The sequence below is a fragment of the Dromaius novaehollandiae genome, chromosome 3, assembly GCF_036370855.1.
Source record: "Dromaius novaehollandiae isolate bDroNov1 chromosome 3, bDroNov1.hap1, whole genome shotgun sequence".
Taxonomy (NCBI): Eukaryota; Metazoa; Chordata; class Aves; order Casuariiformes; family Dromaiidae; genus Dromaius; species Dromaius novaehollandiae.
In genome coordinates, this window is record NC_088100.1 from 87,299,849 (window position 1) to 87,316,073 (window position 16,225).

The 16,225-nt window shown below is 43.1% G+C and overlaps 1 protein-coding gene across 3 annotated transcripts in view; it reads right to left on the reverse strand.

Moving 5' to 3' along the window:
• PLD5 (phospholipase D family member 5) overlaps positions 1-16,225 on the reverse strand; it is a 192,567-nt gene that overhangs the window by 41,374 nt on the left and 134,968 nt on the right. For all 3 annotated transcript variants that reach the window (XM_064509376.1, XM_026102629.2, XM_026102633.2), the window contains exon 5: positions 7,067-7,194. In XM_064509376.1, the coding sequence (XP_064365446.1) occupies positions 7,067-7,194 (128 nt within the window). The remainder of the gene's footprint in view (positions 1-7,066; positions 7,195-16,225) is intronic.

The window sequence follows — 16,225 nt, forward strand, 5'->3', positions numbered from 1 at the left end:
TCCCTGCAGTTGCTGGCACCACAGACGTGGGGCCACTAGTGCGTGACGTCTGACTCCAGCTGCTGGTCCAGATTCACTCCTGGCACCGAGGCCTGATAGTGCTCACACACAGGACAGAGCGAGATACACAGGCAGATAGTTAAGAAAGGATTTAAAAAGAAGCTAGGTGATACTGCAGTGATCAGGCACAGGGCTCAGGCACACAAGCCTACTGACCAGCAACTGCTTACATGCCACTGACCTTTTTTATGCCTCCCTCCTCTCTATTCCCCCCTGCTTCTTCCTCCCTGATCTCCCTCCCTAAATATTCCTAGGAAAGTTTCACATAGTCCCACAAGCCCCAAACCCTCATGTTCATCTTTATCTTTACTTACTAACCCTTTTGCACTGAAAAGGTCCTTGATCAGATAACCTTAATGAGGCAGACTCTCTCACAGTCTACCTGTCAGCATTCACAGTTTAAGCTATTTTTTTCTGCCTACGACACAAGAATCTTTAATAGGAGCCTGATGCCGCTTCCAGTGAAGACAATTGGATTAATTTTACTTGTTTCAATCATTTTCTGTAATAGTATTTTCCTCGGGCTGATTATTTATTGCACATAAATGTATTTTGCTGAAATGGTTCAACTAATACATTACAGTTGTTTGCCCACTAGATGCAATTACTCATCTGTGCGAATAATAAATTTTTTCCAAAAATATTGTTAGTATGAAGAGTTACAGAAGTGTACTTTGAGCTGATTAAAGGTTCTGCTGTACTGCAAACCTCATGCTCCTTAATAGAATTAATATGCAAAATGTATTTTTAAGTTTCACTGGAACTCTTGGGAGGAGACATGGAAAAAAAACCACATGGCACATTTTTGTTATTTTCTGCTGTGCATTAATTTTATGGATAGTAACAATTCTTATACAATCAATTTCTTTTATTTAAGTACATTAACAGGCTATCTGATCAAGGAACTGGGAAACTGGAATAAAGCACCACCACTACCACTTTTGTTACTAATTCAAATAACAGGCATCAATTCAGCAGTCTATGTACCTAATTGATGCATGTTTGACTGAATCCTTATTCCTCATCCTCCTTTTAAAATCTGTACACTGCTGGCTCAAAATCATCTTTGGGCACTAAGGAATTAAAGAAATTTACTGTAATAGTGAAAATCACTGTAGAATATCGTTGAAACTGCTCCGCCAACTGTAGGCCTGGTGCAGTGGCAGCAGGACGGTTAAATGGGAACAGCACTTTTGCCACTGGCAGGCACCAGTGCTTTCTGGTATCAGGCAACGGGTGACAAATCTTTCCATGCCCCGAGGAGAGCGTCCGCCAGTGACCACAGCCACCTTTGCCCATTCCCAAAACCACGGCCTTCTCTGCCTGCTCTCTTTCTTGGACTTGTCCTTTTCTGCCCTGGCTTCTGGCCCAGGTCCTGGCTCTGGCAGGCTGCCTTGCCCCGGGCTGCGCTCCCCGTCCTCCGCCCAGCTCCACTGCCCGCACTCTGACACTCGGCCCTGTTACTGAAACTCTCATTTCTTTGCCCCAGCTCCCTATTTCTTGTCCCCAGCCTGCTTGACAAGTCCCAGTTTTACTCTATTGGCACATCACACAGTTTCTCTCCTCCCAACCAGTTTCGCAACTTTCACACCGCCTATATATTCTCCAGCCTCTCGCTTTAACAAGCCTACCCTGCAGTTTAACCCACCTGGCTTCCCTACCCCACTAGTCTGTTTTCCCTGGGATCACCGTTACTCCACATCTCCCCAACCTCACCACCGTTCCCCGACAGCCTCCTGCTGGCTCTGTCCCCTCCTCACTCGCCGACTTTTGTCCTCACCGCTCCCTTCCATGGCTCCCAGTTTCAAGCCCAAGCGACCGCGTCCCTTCGGACGCAGACCAGTCTCCCTGCCCGCTCTCCTTCCTGGCCTAGTCTGCTCCCACTGAACCCTCGGCAAGCCCGGAGCCCTGCGCTTGGCTCTCGCTCAGTGATACTCCAAGCACCTGGGTCTCGCAGCGCGAGGCTGGTCCCCCAGTTGAGGTGCGCGACCACGCGAAAGCCCAGCGAACGCAGCACCATGGGCAGGAAAGGACTCTCTGAAGCCCTGCTGCTAGATTATAAGAATTGCCCACTGAGCATGCATGAAGAGCAATTTCTCAGTAGAGTATGTAATGTTTGCCACGTATTGATAACAACAGGAAAAAACTTCTCCCTGACACAATGTCTAGACACGTTGAAAGAAAAGATCAAAATATTTCACTGTGAATGAAAAAAAATCTATTTTTTGTCATCTCCCTTTTTCAGAGTGGCTAAACAATACCTCTCATTCGTGCCCCGGGGTTTGATTTCAGACCAAAGCAGATAGCTGGCATATACCATTTCAGCTAAAATGATCAGAGTTTTGGAAAACTTGCAAACAACTTGAAATACAATTTTGCAATGGGAAGTGCTGAGCAAACTTAGTAATAGACTGTGCAACCAGCCTCATCCATAATTTTAAAGCTGAGACTCTGACTAGTGCTAAAACTTTGATGATGAAAGTGCAAGGATATATGCAACTTTAAAGGTTATTCCCTAAGTAACATGTGTAGCACACAAAAATCTCTCTTCCTGATGCAGAAAATCTCCTTTTAAAGGAAATACCAGTATCACTTCTTATCAGGGATGACAAATCAAGAAAATGGCAACAAAACTCAGTAAGCCTCATATGAGATTGACTTCTAGTGTCCAGCTTATGCATGGACACTATGCATATAAGAATTCTCCACAGAGACTGTAAAAACAAACTTGATATCCTGGTATATGTATTGTCCTGATGCTCTTTTCAGAGAAGCTGTAAGCAGTTATATTATTATTTTAGCTTTAGACTCAGGCTCCCAAGAGAAGAATGATGCTAACATTTTTTCCTTTTTTGCACAAGGACAAAATAGCAATAAAATCCAGTTATATCTACCACAGCAACCTTGCATAAATCTCTCATACTATGCTGAGCGGCTATACGTTAAATGCCCTGAGCTTTGATGTCACATGAGTATTTCTGCATTTTTAGGCCCTAGCAGGCAAGAGATGAGAAGGGTAAAGGCTCTGGGACTACAGCCCAAGGTGGGTATTTGCCAGCATACAGGGACTTCTTGTTCAACCTTGCAAAGCTATGGAACCGTTGGGGTTTTGCTTTGATTTGCTTTTAACCGAGGTAGTGAAATAAAGGAGTCTGGCTCCATTCCCAGCTCTGCCACAGATTACCTGTGCCACCTTTGGCTAGTAATTTTATCTGAATATAAATATATTCAGACAGGCTGATCTAGAGCACAGGGTCTTCCAGGGAAAAACAGATTTGCTAGGGGAAGGAGATGTGGGGATTTTATGCAGTATCTTGCAACCCTACTGACACGAAATTTTTTATGCATGCGTAAAACACTCCTGTCTGGGGTGTCCAGACCTTCAGGTCGCTACGCTCCTCTATTCTTGTGAAAAACACAAACAGCTACAATTGTTTGCCTTTGCTATAATTCCATATCTCTAAACCTGCAATAAGAAGCACTTTCTTCCATGTTAAAGGCATGATGATTTATTGGTGTTTGAATTGTGCAGGAAACAGCAGTGAAAGAGTCTGTATATAATTAATTAGGTAAGGGTACAAATGGTTGGAAAAAAAAATTAGTTCTCAAGAACTATTTTTACCTGGAGAAAGTAGTACATTATATGCAGATGTGATCATAAGAAGTGTCATTTTAAAAAGGTTAGCTGCCAAAAGTACTGCAAATATACACAAAAACTTTTGCACACACACCGTATTTAATCTTGTTAGTCTTTACCCTACACAGCTCTGAAAAGGAATATGCTCCTTCTATGTTAAGTTTATAAATAATTATGAAAAATCTGTATTTTTATTCTCACTTGATTTGTACACCTGAAAAGCAAAACCTGAACACGCAGCCAGAATACACTAAACCGTCAGCCCACCACGAGTGTGGTTTACTCTGTAGCTGCATTGTGTACATGGTGTTTTTTCCACAAAGGTTTTCCCTCACAACAAACCTGTCACTAGTTAAGACCCAGTTACAAAATAAAATATATTCTGCTGCTATTATTTATCAACAGACAAACACCAGCCAGAAACTTTTTAGCAACCATGTAACATTTATATGCTAAAGCACCTGCTGAGGGCTTACATCCCATTTTCGATTACAACGAGATTAACACGAAGCGGCGGCACTTGGCTCTAGCGAGCGGCTCCAGCCTTACGCCTGGTGCAACTGCAGATGCATTTACACGAGCCAGGAAAGGGAAGCTAACGCAGCATCTAGCTCTCTTTGTGCGGTTTCAAAAGGAAAATTTGCAAATACTGTGGAGACCTCCTGCGCCTCTAGTGCAACTGCTGTACCAGTGAAGCAGGTGCTCCTATCTGAAGTGTCCAGTGTACTGGCCTGAAGGCACGCAAAGGCTCAACATGGAAGAAACTCTAAACGTATGTAGAAAATAGAGGGGGGGACATGAAAAAAGATATGGCAACAATGCACAGTTATGATCTTCAGCTTTTCACTGCATTTTAGTTATTAGATGCAAGACTGGAGGCACTCACATAATTCACTTTGCAGCAGGACGTGCAGCCTGATCAGGGGACACCGTCAGCTACAGGGTCACCGACCGTCCCGGACGTTTTGGCTTTGCGAGCAGGTGCCTGCTGTGCCTGGCAGGCTGCGCGTACGGTATGTCGCTAGGACGGTAGAGAAGCGCTTCGTCCTGTGATTTGCTGTCAGGATCGAGTAAAATCAGCCAGGGACGTTCGCTGATTCAGCAACTGCAGTTCTGTTACTCTAAAGGCACGCAAGTTTGTAAAACACACCGTCTGTGACGGAGAGCAGCACGGTCTGCCTCGTGGGGTCCCTTGCCCCGCAGGTAACGCCAGCGCCTAACAGGGAAGCGTGTGGCCACGTCCGCAGGGATTTTCCCGCGGGAGCCCTCCCCTGCTCCCACACACGCGCCGAGGGACAGGCCCGCCAGCTCCAGCTCCGGCGCGCTCCTCACCCGCTGACGCTGCACTGCCAGAAGGCAAGAGGTGCCCCGTCCCTCCCCGCAGCCCCTGCTCCCAACGCGAAAGCCGGGGCTGCCCGTGCCTCCTCCGCGAGCACTTGGCTCCCCAGGGGCTTTAGCATTAGGTCTTTGGTGCCTGCCAAAGCATTTAGCCCCGAGGACAGCACTCGGAGTAAAATGACGGAGCTCAGTGCGTAATTTGCCTCTCATGTGAAAAGCAAAGTTCAAGAGAGATTATTTTAGGACAGCGCATGAGATCTTTTTGACAGCTGCCCTGATTTACTAACCCAAACCTCTGGAGTAAGGGAATTGGATGCTCAAATCTGACGTCAGAAGGAGCCAAGCACCTAATTTTTTCAGGCTCTTCTGAAATCCCAGCGTACGTTTCTCAACTAATTGAGAACATATTCTCTTTAATTGAAACTCAGGAGACACATTTCTTTTTGCTCTGTACAAATATTCTTCTGGACGTCATCTTCCTGTTATGTACTAAAATTTACTGCTACATGACAATAAGATGGAAAAACCTCCAAATGCACCCAGAAAAAAACAAAACAAAACAATAAACAAGATTAACAATGAGGAATCATGTTTGAAACACTGACCTGTGAAGAACTGGCATCAAAGTTTAATGTAGGTATGCCACATGAGGTAAGAATTACTTCACTATGAGAAGACTAATCCTGTAAGGAATTGTAGCGTCTGTGATAGAGGCCATAAACAAAATCATTAAAATATTTTCAACTAAGCTGTGCCGCAGATACGCTTCTTTTCTTCACATTTATTGTTATCACCATTACTCAAAGCTCATATTAAAACAGGCTTTAAAACTAAAATACAGTGTTAACTATTTATAAGAGAAATACTTCTGTGAAGAGCTCTCCTTTGTTGATGGCACAGGAACACTGTTTAGCTCACGAGGCACAGACAACACACATGCTTTTCATCTTCTAAACAGTCCAAAAGCCCAAACAATATATTCTCATCCTGACTGAAAATACGACATCCCCTTGGTTAAGACTTTCACTCTCATTCACAAGAAACATCCTCTTTTCTACCAGTTTTCCAGATACCTACGTAAACATTCAAAATGTAGTTGCTATAAAAAAGTTACCTTTCAAATAAATTAATACACATAGGAAGAGCAAAAATGAATTGACTTTTTTCTTTAGTAAAGTGGTTGAGCTAATTTTATTCCTACCTTCAACCGCTCAGCTCAAAACAAACCTTAAAAAATTCAGCACAAACCAACACACATTCTTCATTACAAAATCATTGGAAACTATCAAAACCATTCATGTATTTCTGAGATTCTGCTCACATTTTAGAAAGCGTATTTTTTATTGCAACCAGTAACTGACTACCTAGGACTGCTTCCTTTGCTCTCTGCTGCGCATTACAATCACCAAGAGTTTTGTGCCTACAAATCCCTCCCTCGCCAAGCTTAGCGGAAACAGTTTGCTCCACGGTATTCCCGGTAAGACCCACTGTCCATCTGGAAGTCTTCCCAAATGCTGCTTTTCCCAATTTAAATGGCAGATTAGAGGGAGGAACAGAACTGGGTCATGCTCATGACATTAGCAGAGAGCTTCCATAGTGGTGGGCTTCCCAGCAGGTTCACTCACTATCATTCTCTCTAGTAAATGAGAACTTGCAAGCTTCAACTATCAAAATCATCATAGAAATCAAAAGGAGTTTTTATCTAAGTAAAGTTCTGCAGGACTGGTTAAATATAACTCTAGGATTTCTAGTGCAATTTGATTTGCCTTTAATTTCTCATCAACAGGCCAAAAATTTTTTTTTAATTTAACCCAAAGCGTAACTGTCAAGGATAGTATTCCTAAGAAAAGAAGTAATACCTGTGTAATACAAAATTTTTTGCCAACACAGAATAGTGATCAAAACGTGACAGTCCTACCAGCAAACTATGAGAAAAAGAAAGCTACACATCTCCACATGTGGGCCTCAAGACATTACTTTTTTTCCTCATACCCTCTTTGGGTATAGGACTGCTTTTTTCAGTTAAATTACCTGTCCCAATGATCTCCAGTCTAGGCTGGCACTTCCAATGTACACATGCTGTTTATCGACAATCCAGAAGGATGACTGAAGCCGACCTTCGTTATATGCTGACATGTTCATATACAACACTTCAGCACCTAGAGATTTAAGGGCACAACAGTAAATAACAGTTTAAAATAACAGAAGTTGCACATGCGAAAAAAAAAGAAACACTTCACATTTTAGGGTGTCAGCTATCAGGACCACTGAGTGGCATCAATTAGACATACTATAAAGAGTTAAGATCAATGATAAACAGTATTATTGTCCCACTGTTTAAGACTTTACTTAACGTATGTTCCAGAAAAACAGGGACAAGGAACATTCCCATGAGTTATATTGTTTACTTATCTTTCTCCCATTTTAGAACCACATAACTGCCATTTTTTCCCAGTATTGTATGTCCTAAAAACAGTTTAAAGTTCTATTCTGTAACTCGTACATGTTGTGTATTATAATAATGAGCTTAAAAATACCGACTCAATTACACCCTCTTCCCGAAAAGCAGGCTCCACTCGTTCGCACTGTGGTTCAAGCATTTAGCGTACAGTGGGCCGTCACGCAGAGCTGAGCCTGCCAGGAGGGACGTGGGGTGGGAATTAAGCAGTGAGGATGTAAACCAAGGCCTGAAGTACGCTGCAACTTCACCTAATCCTGCTTATCTGTGACATTTAACCTATCACTTTGAATTGCACCCTTTTAGTAAGGATTATAGGCCACCAAAACTCAAAGGAGCGAGGGCAAGCTGGCTCCGTCACGTGACTAAGAGTGAATCAGGTCTCATCAGTATGCTTGCAGTGCTGGATCCTGAATATGTTTAATATTAGATGAGTTCTTGGGATTTCTCGCATCATTACTGTTCCTTCAGTGCTCCAATGTTTGCAAGATTAGGTGATTAATCTGAAGTAATCATTTCTGAAGTACCCCAGCCGCCTTCTCATAATGTAGTAAACTGGAAGGAGAGAAGAGACAGCCAAGAGCAGACTGGAGGGCAGTAACAGCGCCAGGCAGCTGCCATTAAACATTAACGTGGCTTCCAGTACTGTGAACTCCAGTGATTGTGGGATATAAGTTATGACTTTAAAACAGTTCCAGATCCATATTGACGGATCTAAAATACTTTTCTTTCTATATATGTTCGTGCTTCTGACCTTTTAAGAAACATTCAGGTCACATTTTAAAGTTACAATTACCAGTGCTAAAAGTTTCCCTTTTACAATGAAAACTGCAGTTCTCATGTGGACGAATGATCCTAGAAGTTGAGGCATCAAGAGTCAGATAAGGTGACACTTCCGCGAAGCATCAAACATGCAACACAGGGTTTTGAGCAGGTTATGTAATCTGGCTCATGGTCTGCAGAATTACATTTTGTGCAGTCCAGTTGCCTTTCCAATTTTTTCAGACCTCATCCTTCCACATTCATCAATGCTTGGAAACAGAGGTGTCTTCCAAGTATTACTCCTTTGAATGTGTTGCTGCTAACTCCCAATCCAGGCACTAATGAGGAGAATTGCGCTCATTAATGAGATAACATGGGTGAACAGAAAAAGAAAATGGAAAAGACTATAGCAACTGTATAAATTGTTTCGTGATGAATAAGCAAAACAAAAGCAACTCTTTCTACTACTTAAGAAAAACAATTCTGTAAGGTGCTAAACTTCTAGTTAATTTTAAACACAGTTTTCAAATAATCAATATTAACGTAGCCTGATATTTTCTTTCCATACTTCCATTTGGCAATTAAACAGTGGTATGAATTTAACACCTGCAACACACTGACACCAAGTAGGTTATAAATAAAGTGTTGAGATTTTTGTACTGGAAAGGTAAAAACGGTCTGAAGTAATGATGAACTTCCTTCTCAGAACTGAAAGCTTAAGATAAATACACTTTGAAAATATTTTTGAAATACTCAATGCTGAATAAAGATGCTGACTGCCAAAGTTACAACAGGACACTATTTTACCAATAATATTTGTGTTAAAAATATCAGATATCTTTAATAACCTGATGCAAAATTCTAGGTGTAAGACCCTAGAATTTGGGGGCAGTTTTGCTATGGGCATGGGCAGTGCAATGGGACTGTCACTCTAAAATACTATCTATGCTTCCATTATCAAAAAGGTGCAATGCAGGAAATACTGCTATCATGCCTACATGCTATCAAAACCTGGAACGTACTTTTTTTGCTTGTGGAAACAGCCAGCTCATAAGCCTGGGGAAACAGTATCTCCAAAACAATTAAAAAAAAAAAGTCACGTACTACAAGCATCTATTAGCACCAACTGCTGTACAGCCTATTAATGAGCCTTAACTTCTGATGAAAGGAAACATGCATCAGTATTGATAACTGACTCCGTTCTAGGAGCCCTTGAGATGTTTTGTTAAAACAGGCTTATCAGGACTTCAACACAATCCATCATCCCCAGCGTGGTCCAGGTCCCATGAGAAAATTAAATCGGACTGATCAATATGTGAACCCATAACAGAACTCCTTATCACGCCTCAGTCTCAATTACGCAAAGCTGCGGGTCTTCAGAGTTCAATCAGAAGGCATAATTTGCGTGTTTGATTGCTCTTAAAAAACAGATCCAACAATTTTGGTTCACTGCGTATTAAACTGCAGGGTGAGAGCCTGGAGAAAAACAGCACTGTCACTTAAAACTCAAGTGGATTTGCCTGTCCCATAAAATGCTGCACTGTAAAGGTTGGACCAGATTGCCCTTTCCCTGCTGCACAAAGAACACTGTAGGGATCAAAGTGTGCTTTAAATGACAGAGATATCTCTGAGTACTTTTTCTTCCAGCTGGAGAGGTTTTGAACTCTGCAAAAGGGAGACGACTGATGCAGTCTGGTGAAGCCCAGAGGAGCCTCTGCCCTTGAGAACCTGGACTTCCTCTGTACGATGGCAGCAGCCCCTTACAGATGCCACGCTGCCACTTGGTGTCTTGCTCACTCATAGTGGAGGAAGCAGACAGAAGAGAACAGTAGTATTGAAAAAAGACTGACTTCTGATCCATTTCCCAAAGAGATTCAACTATCTCAGAGCAGACAGATGGCGTGATCAAGTGCTATGTACCATGCCCAGCCACGGAGCACACTGTTTGGCCTCGCTGTCTGCTCCCAGGTGCTCCACTGGGGGTGTCGGGAAGGCCACAAGGCATGCTCGACTTTAAGGACAGGAGCTTAAGGCTACCATCTCTTCCACACATCTGAGTCAGAACACTGTAAGCAGTTAGCAGGAGACATTAATCAAGAGCTCATCCTGCATACCCCTCTGTTCTGCAAAACTTTGTGTTCCCCAGAAATGCATCTTAGGGCAGTTGTGTTGCAGCATATGCAAGCTGCAGATTTTGCTACCACTCAACCAAGGTCCCCAGGCAGCTACGCAAGCTGGGAGACCGCCCGAGCAGCAGGTCATGGGCTGGCAGGGCCTCTGGACTGGATCTACTGAACGGGCTGCAGAAGAGCACCAGGAGGCTGTGGATTCAATGCCCGTGGCAATCTAGGCTATTAACCTGTTGTCCTGCTTTGGAGGCAAGATCCCTGAGCCAAATCATCTCTTTGCTGTGGATACAGCAAATCCTTTTGTAAAGAAAACCCAGAAAGAGCAACTGTTTAGGCTGCTATTATCACAGCTGCCTTGAAAGCAAACATGCAAATTTTGCACGCAACAGTTTTTAACAGCACCAGTTACAGGCTAAACTCGCTCTGGAGTTAGCAAACATAACGCCCAAGAAACAGAAGCTGCATTTGCTTGTACCATGGCTAAAATTGGCCTTCTGTCTTCACAACTTTCTTACTTTCACTACAGAGTTTTTTAAACCAGAGAGAAAGAAATATGGGAAAGGAGAAGGATTTAAGGGTTGTGAGGAGAGCCAGGGCTATGTGGGAAGTCACTGCAACAGCGACTGGTGATTCGCAACAGGCAGAGCAATGATGAGGAAAGGACCTAGAGCCCTGATCTCATTATCCCTGACAGGGAGAAGCTGCTTTACAGCAGAAATGGAGATATATAGGAGCTGACAGGACGAGCTGGGACTGGATGTCATGCACAACCCTGGGAGAAAGGGCCGTGGAGCCAGGCGGCACCTCACTCTCCCCGCAGGCAGGAACGGGAGCATTGCCAAGGAGGAGGAGATGGACCGGGAGCTTTTTAGTGCCTCTCCTTCCCCATTTCAATCAGCCAGCGCTTCTCAAGCTCAGAGGACAGAGGCACAGAGGACCCGTGCTGGGAGCATGAGGAGGGGGAATTACACTGAGCTGTGGGTAGGAAGGGGATGCAGGGAGATGACAGAGGGCTCCCAAAGATGAAGGGATAGCAGGACACAAGGAAGACCTACGATATGAGATGAGCTTGCCCAGTGGAAGCAACACTGCTTATGCTCTCTTGTGTATTTGCAGGTTGAACCTAACAAATGCTCCTACACCATATCCAATCCACTACGTGTCCTCCAGCCGCCGCTCCCCACTTGTGGCCACCAAACCGACCACAGTAGTAAGTTGCTCTCCTCTGCCTACTCCGTTCTTGATATTCCTTCACTCTCCTCATCACCACGTGCCTACCCTTTGCTCACAGTATGTTTTTTTTCTCCTAAATCCGTGTATTCCCAAACAAATATTCTAAGTAATATGACCTTTAAAATGGAATCTGAGAATCTGAGCTATGGCCTGTTTTTTAACCCTACTGCTGACAGGCATTTGGCACGCATTTGGTTTTCAGCTACGCGTTTTGGAGGGTGGCCTCAAGCCAGAGTCAAGAGCAGACTTAACTAGTCAGTACCATGGACCCCAGCGCTGACAAGAGCAGGCCCACTTGAGCACAACCAGTGCGTCAGCACCCAGTGTGGCACCCTGCACAGCCTCTCTGGGACGCTCCCACGGGGCGGGGGGACACAGCACGTACCATGCTTGCCATTGCTCCAGAGGGCAGCTGCACTCTTTCAGCTGGAATTTTCAGAGCAGTATAGATGCAGTGAGTCGTCACGTGCTAGCTCAGAAAGATCAGCAAAGGATCCTTTATTACCCCGAGATGCACAACTCACCTTTTTAAATACAATTTGCTAAGAAATACGGATGTGTGTGTGTGTGCGTATACATATATATCTCCCCCCGAATTAGTTTTCGAAGTGAACATCTCCTTCCCCACATTTTTGCAACAGATATTTTCATTTTTGTATTTGCCTTCAATTAGCCTTCAATTACAAGCCTTAGCACAAAGTGCAGCTATGAATATTTTTTCTCCTACAGTGACAAAAACCCAGACTTTTCCATACCCTGCTCACAAGTGGCAGAGTAGCTGTCTCATAGTGGACAGACACAAGTGACCCAAGCAGAGGATCATATCCCCAGGAATTTTTATGCCTTTTTTTTTTTTTTTTTCTAAACTGCTTGTGAAAAGTCTGGAGTTGCTCCAGGAGCTCCATTAGTGTGACCTGTCAGCACTCAGAGGAGGACAAATACAAAAGCAGAGGAATGCGCAACTTGACAATACAAAGTTATTTTTACTACAGCTCTGAATGATTACAAAGCAAACTTTAAGCTAGACTATTTACTATTTCTGTGCTCTTTATGGAATATTGGATTTGAAATGCAATTTTAAAGTCTGCCTGGCCCCAGAAGCATTAATCATTCAGACTTATTTGAAAGAGAGCACACTCAAGGACTTTTAGGGAAATGTCTGACAGTAATACCTTTACTACAAGTCAGCTCTTTTGTTCATATTCCCCCCCTCTCCTCACACATACACCTCTCCTTTTTAAACTTTGCCTGGACCGAAGCCTGCCACTCCAGGATTGGGCTCTATTCATCATTCCAGACTTGTAAATAATTGAAAGAAACAGAGTACAATAAAAAACCTTGCTACTTTTTCTTTAGCAGCTCCATATGCAAATGCCACACACAAAAAAAGAAATTACAGTTACTCAAAGTAATCACCTTCTATTAACAAGCCCAAGCAATCCTCTGAAAGCCTTCTCAACACAACCCACAGCCAGACCACCTTGATTTCACGTGGCAACCTGACAGTGCAGCATGCAAACGATCTATATTGCAAACACCTCTTCCATCTGCATGGAAGTCCCCCTCACTCCCAACATACAACCAGCCAGAAACAACGCGCGCATGCAGCTTCTCAAAATGACACTGGGCTTCCAATCTTAATGCTGATTGTAGTAAAATGATATTGTTTCTGATGGAGATACTTTCATGAAAAATTACTGTGTTGCTTCTGCTGTATTTTAAGTCACCCGAGGTCACTGATACCAAGATGCTTTTGAGGAAGTCAGAGTGCTGGGCAGGAACCTTGGATCGTAGCTTCATGGGCCTCTGCAGCCTGTTTCTGAGGGACGTGGCTCCCCACTGCCAGCCCCTGCACGGACATGGAGGGTTTCAACTGTCCAGGGCTGCAGCGTGGCTGGTTTAGGGTAAATTCCCTCAAAGTACACTATGCGCTGCGTGCTGCCACTGTTCATCTCCCCTGCCACGCCAAGGGTCTCCAGGAGGAGTTACTGAGCATGAATAGCATTTCAAAACCAAGCTCTCTGACCAAAAATGAAGCAGTAGTGGATGACATCTGGCATGCTTACACAAACATTTCTTCTAACAATAATAGTGGCACGTACAGATCTCGTTTTCAGCAGCCCCTCTCCTTCCCTCCATCACCTCCTCAGCTGTGCCCAAGTAGCTTTCTAGGGGATGAACAGGATCAAAAAATTGGATCCAGGTTAAAAATAGGTAAAAATAAAATGGTTATTTCAAATGCAGAACCATTCACTAGTCCAGCTCGCCACATGGCTGTAAACAGTTTCTTTCACACAACTGAAGGCACAGAGCAAGGATAGGAAGAAGCGGCTGCTGGTTGACCGGGTACAAGAAGGTGCAGGAATTGCTTACACCAGTGCTGTTGCTTAAAGTTGCATCCACGTAATCATAGCCTCAGTTACTCCAAAAGTCAGGCTTCTGAGAAGTTCAGGCTGGAAAATCCCCGTACTAGTCTGCCTTTTATCTTGCAGAACCATTTGCACTGTACTAACAAAGTGGATAGGAGGGCAATACTGGCATTTGCTTGGGCGACATTTCCCACTTGCTCTCACAGGGGTTCACAGTGACACAAAAGATCCAGGAAGAACTGGCAGGGGACCCTCACGTATGCAGAGTTTGTTCATTATATGCAGAAAGGCAGATTCTTGAGAACAAATGAAAGGTCAGAATTAATTTCTTTCAACTGCTTGTTTAACTTCAATGACATCTTTTTAATAGCTTGGAAGCTAGCCAGTTCCCAAGGTAACATTTATCTCAATATACTCTTACGGTGGCTTCCAAGATTCCAGATGTTGGCCTTTGTTGTCCTGCTGCAAGTAATCAAAATACCAATTTCTCAGCCAAGTATCCTGCTGAAGACAGAGCTCAGTATAAGAGTGTTATGGCTTTCACCCACGTGAATGCATTTTTCATTGCCTACTTTGCCCTTTTGATTTATTCAGCAGAAAAACCAACACATAACCGAAATGCTTCCCCCCGCCCTGTGTCACTGAAGAGACAAGAGAGAGGCCTGACAACATTTCTTTGTAACATTTACCCGCACAACAGAGCGTAATTTCTGACTCACTGAATGAAATGCCAACAGTTTACCTTATGGCAGGGCTGGCACACCGTGCCAAAGAGGACAGCGTGGAGATGGGAGGTCTCCTCTTTACCCACAGAATAGATACAGCACAAGCGCGCTCTGCTCCAGCTTTCCTACAGACGTTCAAGCTAATTAATCACACGTGAGCATGTTTAACGAACCTTTTCACAGAATTTTGGACTGCAGACGAGGAAGGAACCCATAGGAATATGGGCCATGGGTCCTTCTGAATATGGAAATCCAGCTTCCAGAGAAAACCCATGGCTTTCTCTTTTATATCCGCAAGATACAGAGCTTCTGTGAATTCCCAAACCAGGGAGATTCCACAAGGAACACCACAAAATGCAGCGCAGGAACATTCAAAAAAAAAAAAAAAAAAAAAAAAAAAAAAAAAAAAAGCATTTCAAAATGGAATTTGAAACCTGCTATGCCTTATTCCAATGCAGAATCCAAAATAACATGAATTTTAAAAGTAAATTAACCTTATTAACACCTTTCTTTTCATTGTGCTGTAACAGTTCTCTTCTTTCTTTCCACTTACCTCTCTTAAAACCTGTGACGTGTGCTTAACTTTTTATGTTAGTTTCTTCATTGTTAGGAGAATTTTATATTTTACACATCCTACCACAACAGGTCTATTTTATTCTTAATAAAGACACATTTATGTCACCACTAACATCACTGGAAGGCAAACGCTACCACCCAGTATGTACTTGACAAGCAAGTACTCCATAAAATGCAAGCAGCCACAATTAGAGTCCACTATATGAAACAAATCAGGATGGCTGATGTACTTCAACTCTATGTTTTCCCACCTGGATTTAGAGTTTGAAGTCAGCGATTTCTGTACTATTAAATACCGGCTATAGAAAATCCCACCCTTTTTGGGACAAGGTTTAGGACTCCAATTTTATCTATTTGTAAAAAAAAAAAAATTGAGTCTATATGCATAGGAATTCAGCATAACTTACAAAGATCCAAACAGCTTTTCCTCACTGTAGAGTGCTTTTACTGAAAGTAGCAGGCATTTCACGTTTTTAAGGTTTTAACAGATTTTCCTGCATGATACGGCAAACAGTAGAAATCCTCACACTTCGCACAGACATGACTGACATTTTTCAATCAATTTTTTACTTCTTTAAGAGCTACTTAAGCTATTTCATATAAACAGTAATAGCTTTTTTGAGTAACATTTTGAATGACAGCACTGCTGATCAGTTCAGTTGTTTCCCCTTAACAGAACTCAGCGTTTCTCTAGAAAAATAATAACAACATTTCCTAAGAATAAATCTATGTTTCGTGAGTATGATGGTTCTGTAGAGTCTGTAACATAACTTTAATTTTCTACATCTTTTTTTGTCCTCCATTATTGGAGAGCAGGCTGCTCATTTACTAGATGAAGCTATGAAAGCGATTGCTTTACAGATTGGGAGAACTAATTTTCTTAGTTGATTCAGGCGACAAAGCATATTACTGCTTCAAGGAAGACCATTACACAATCA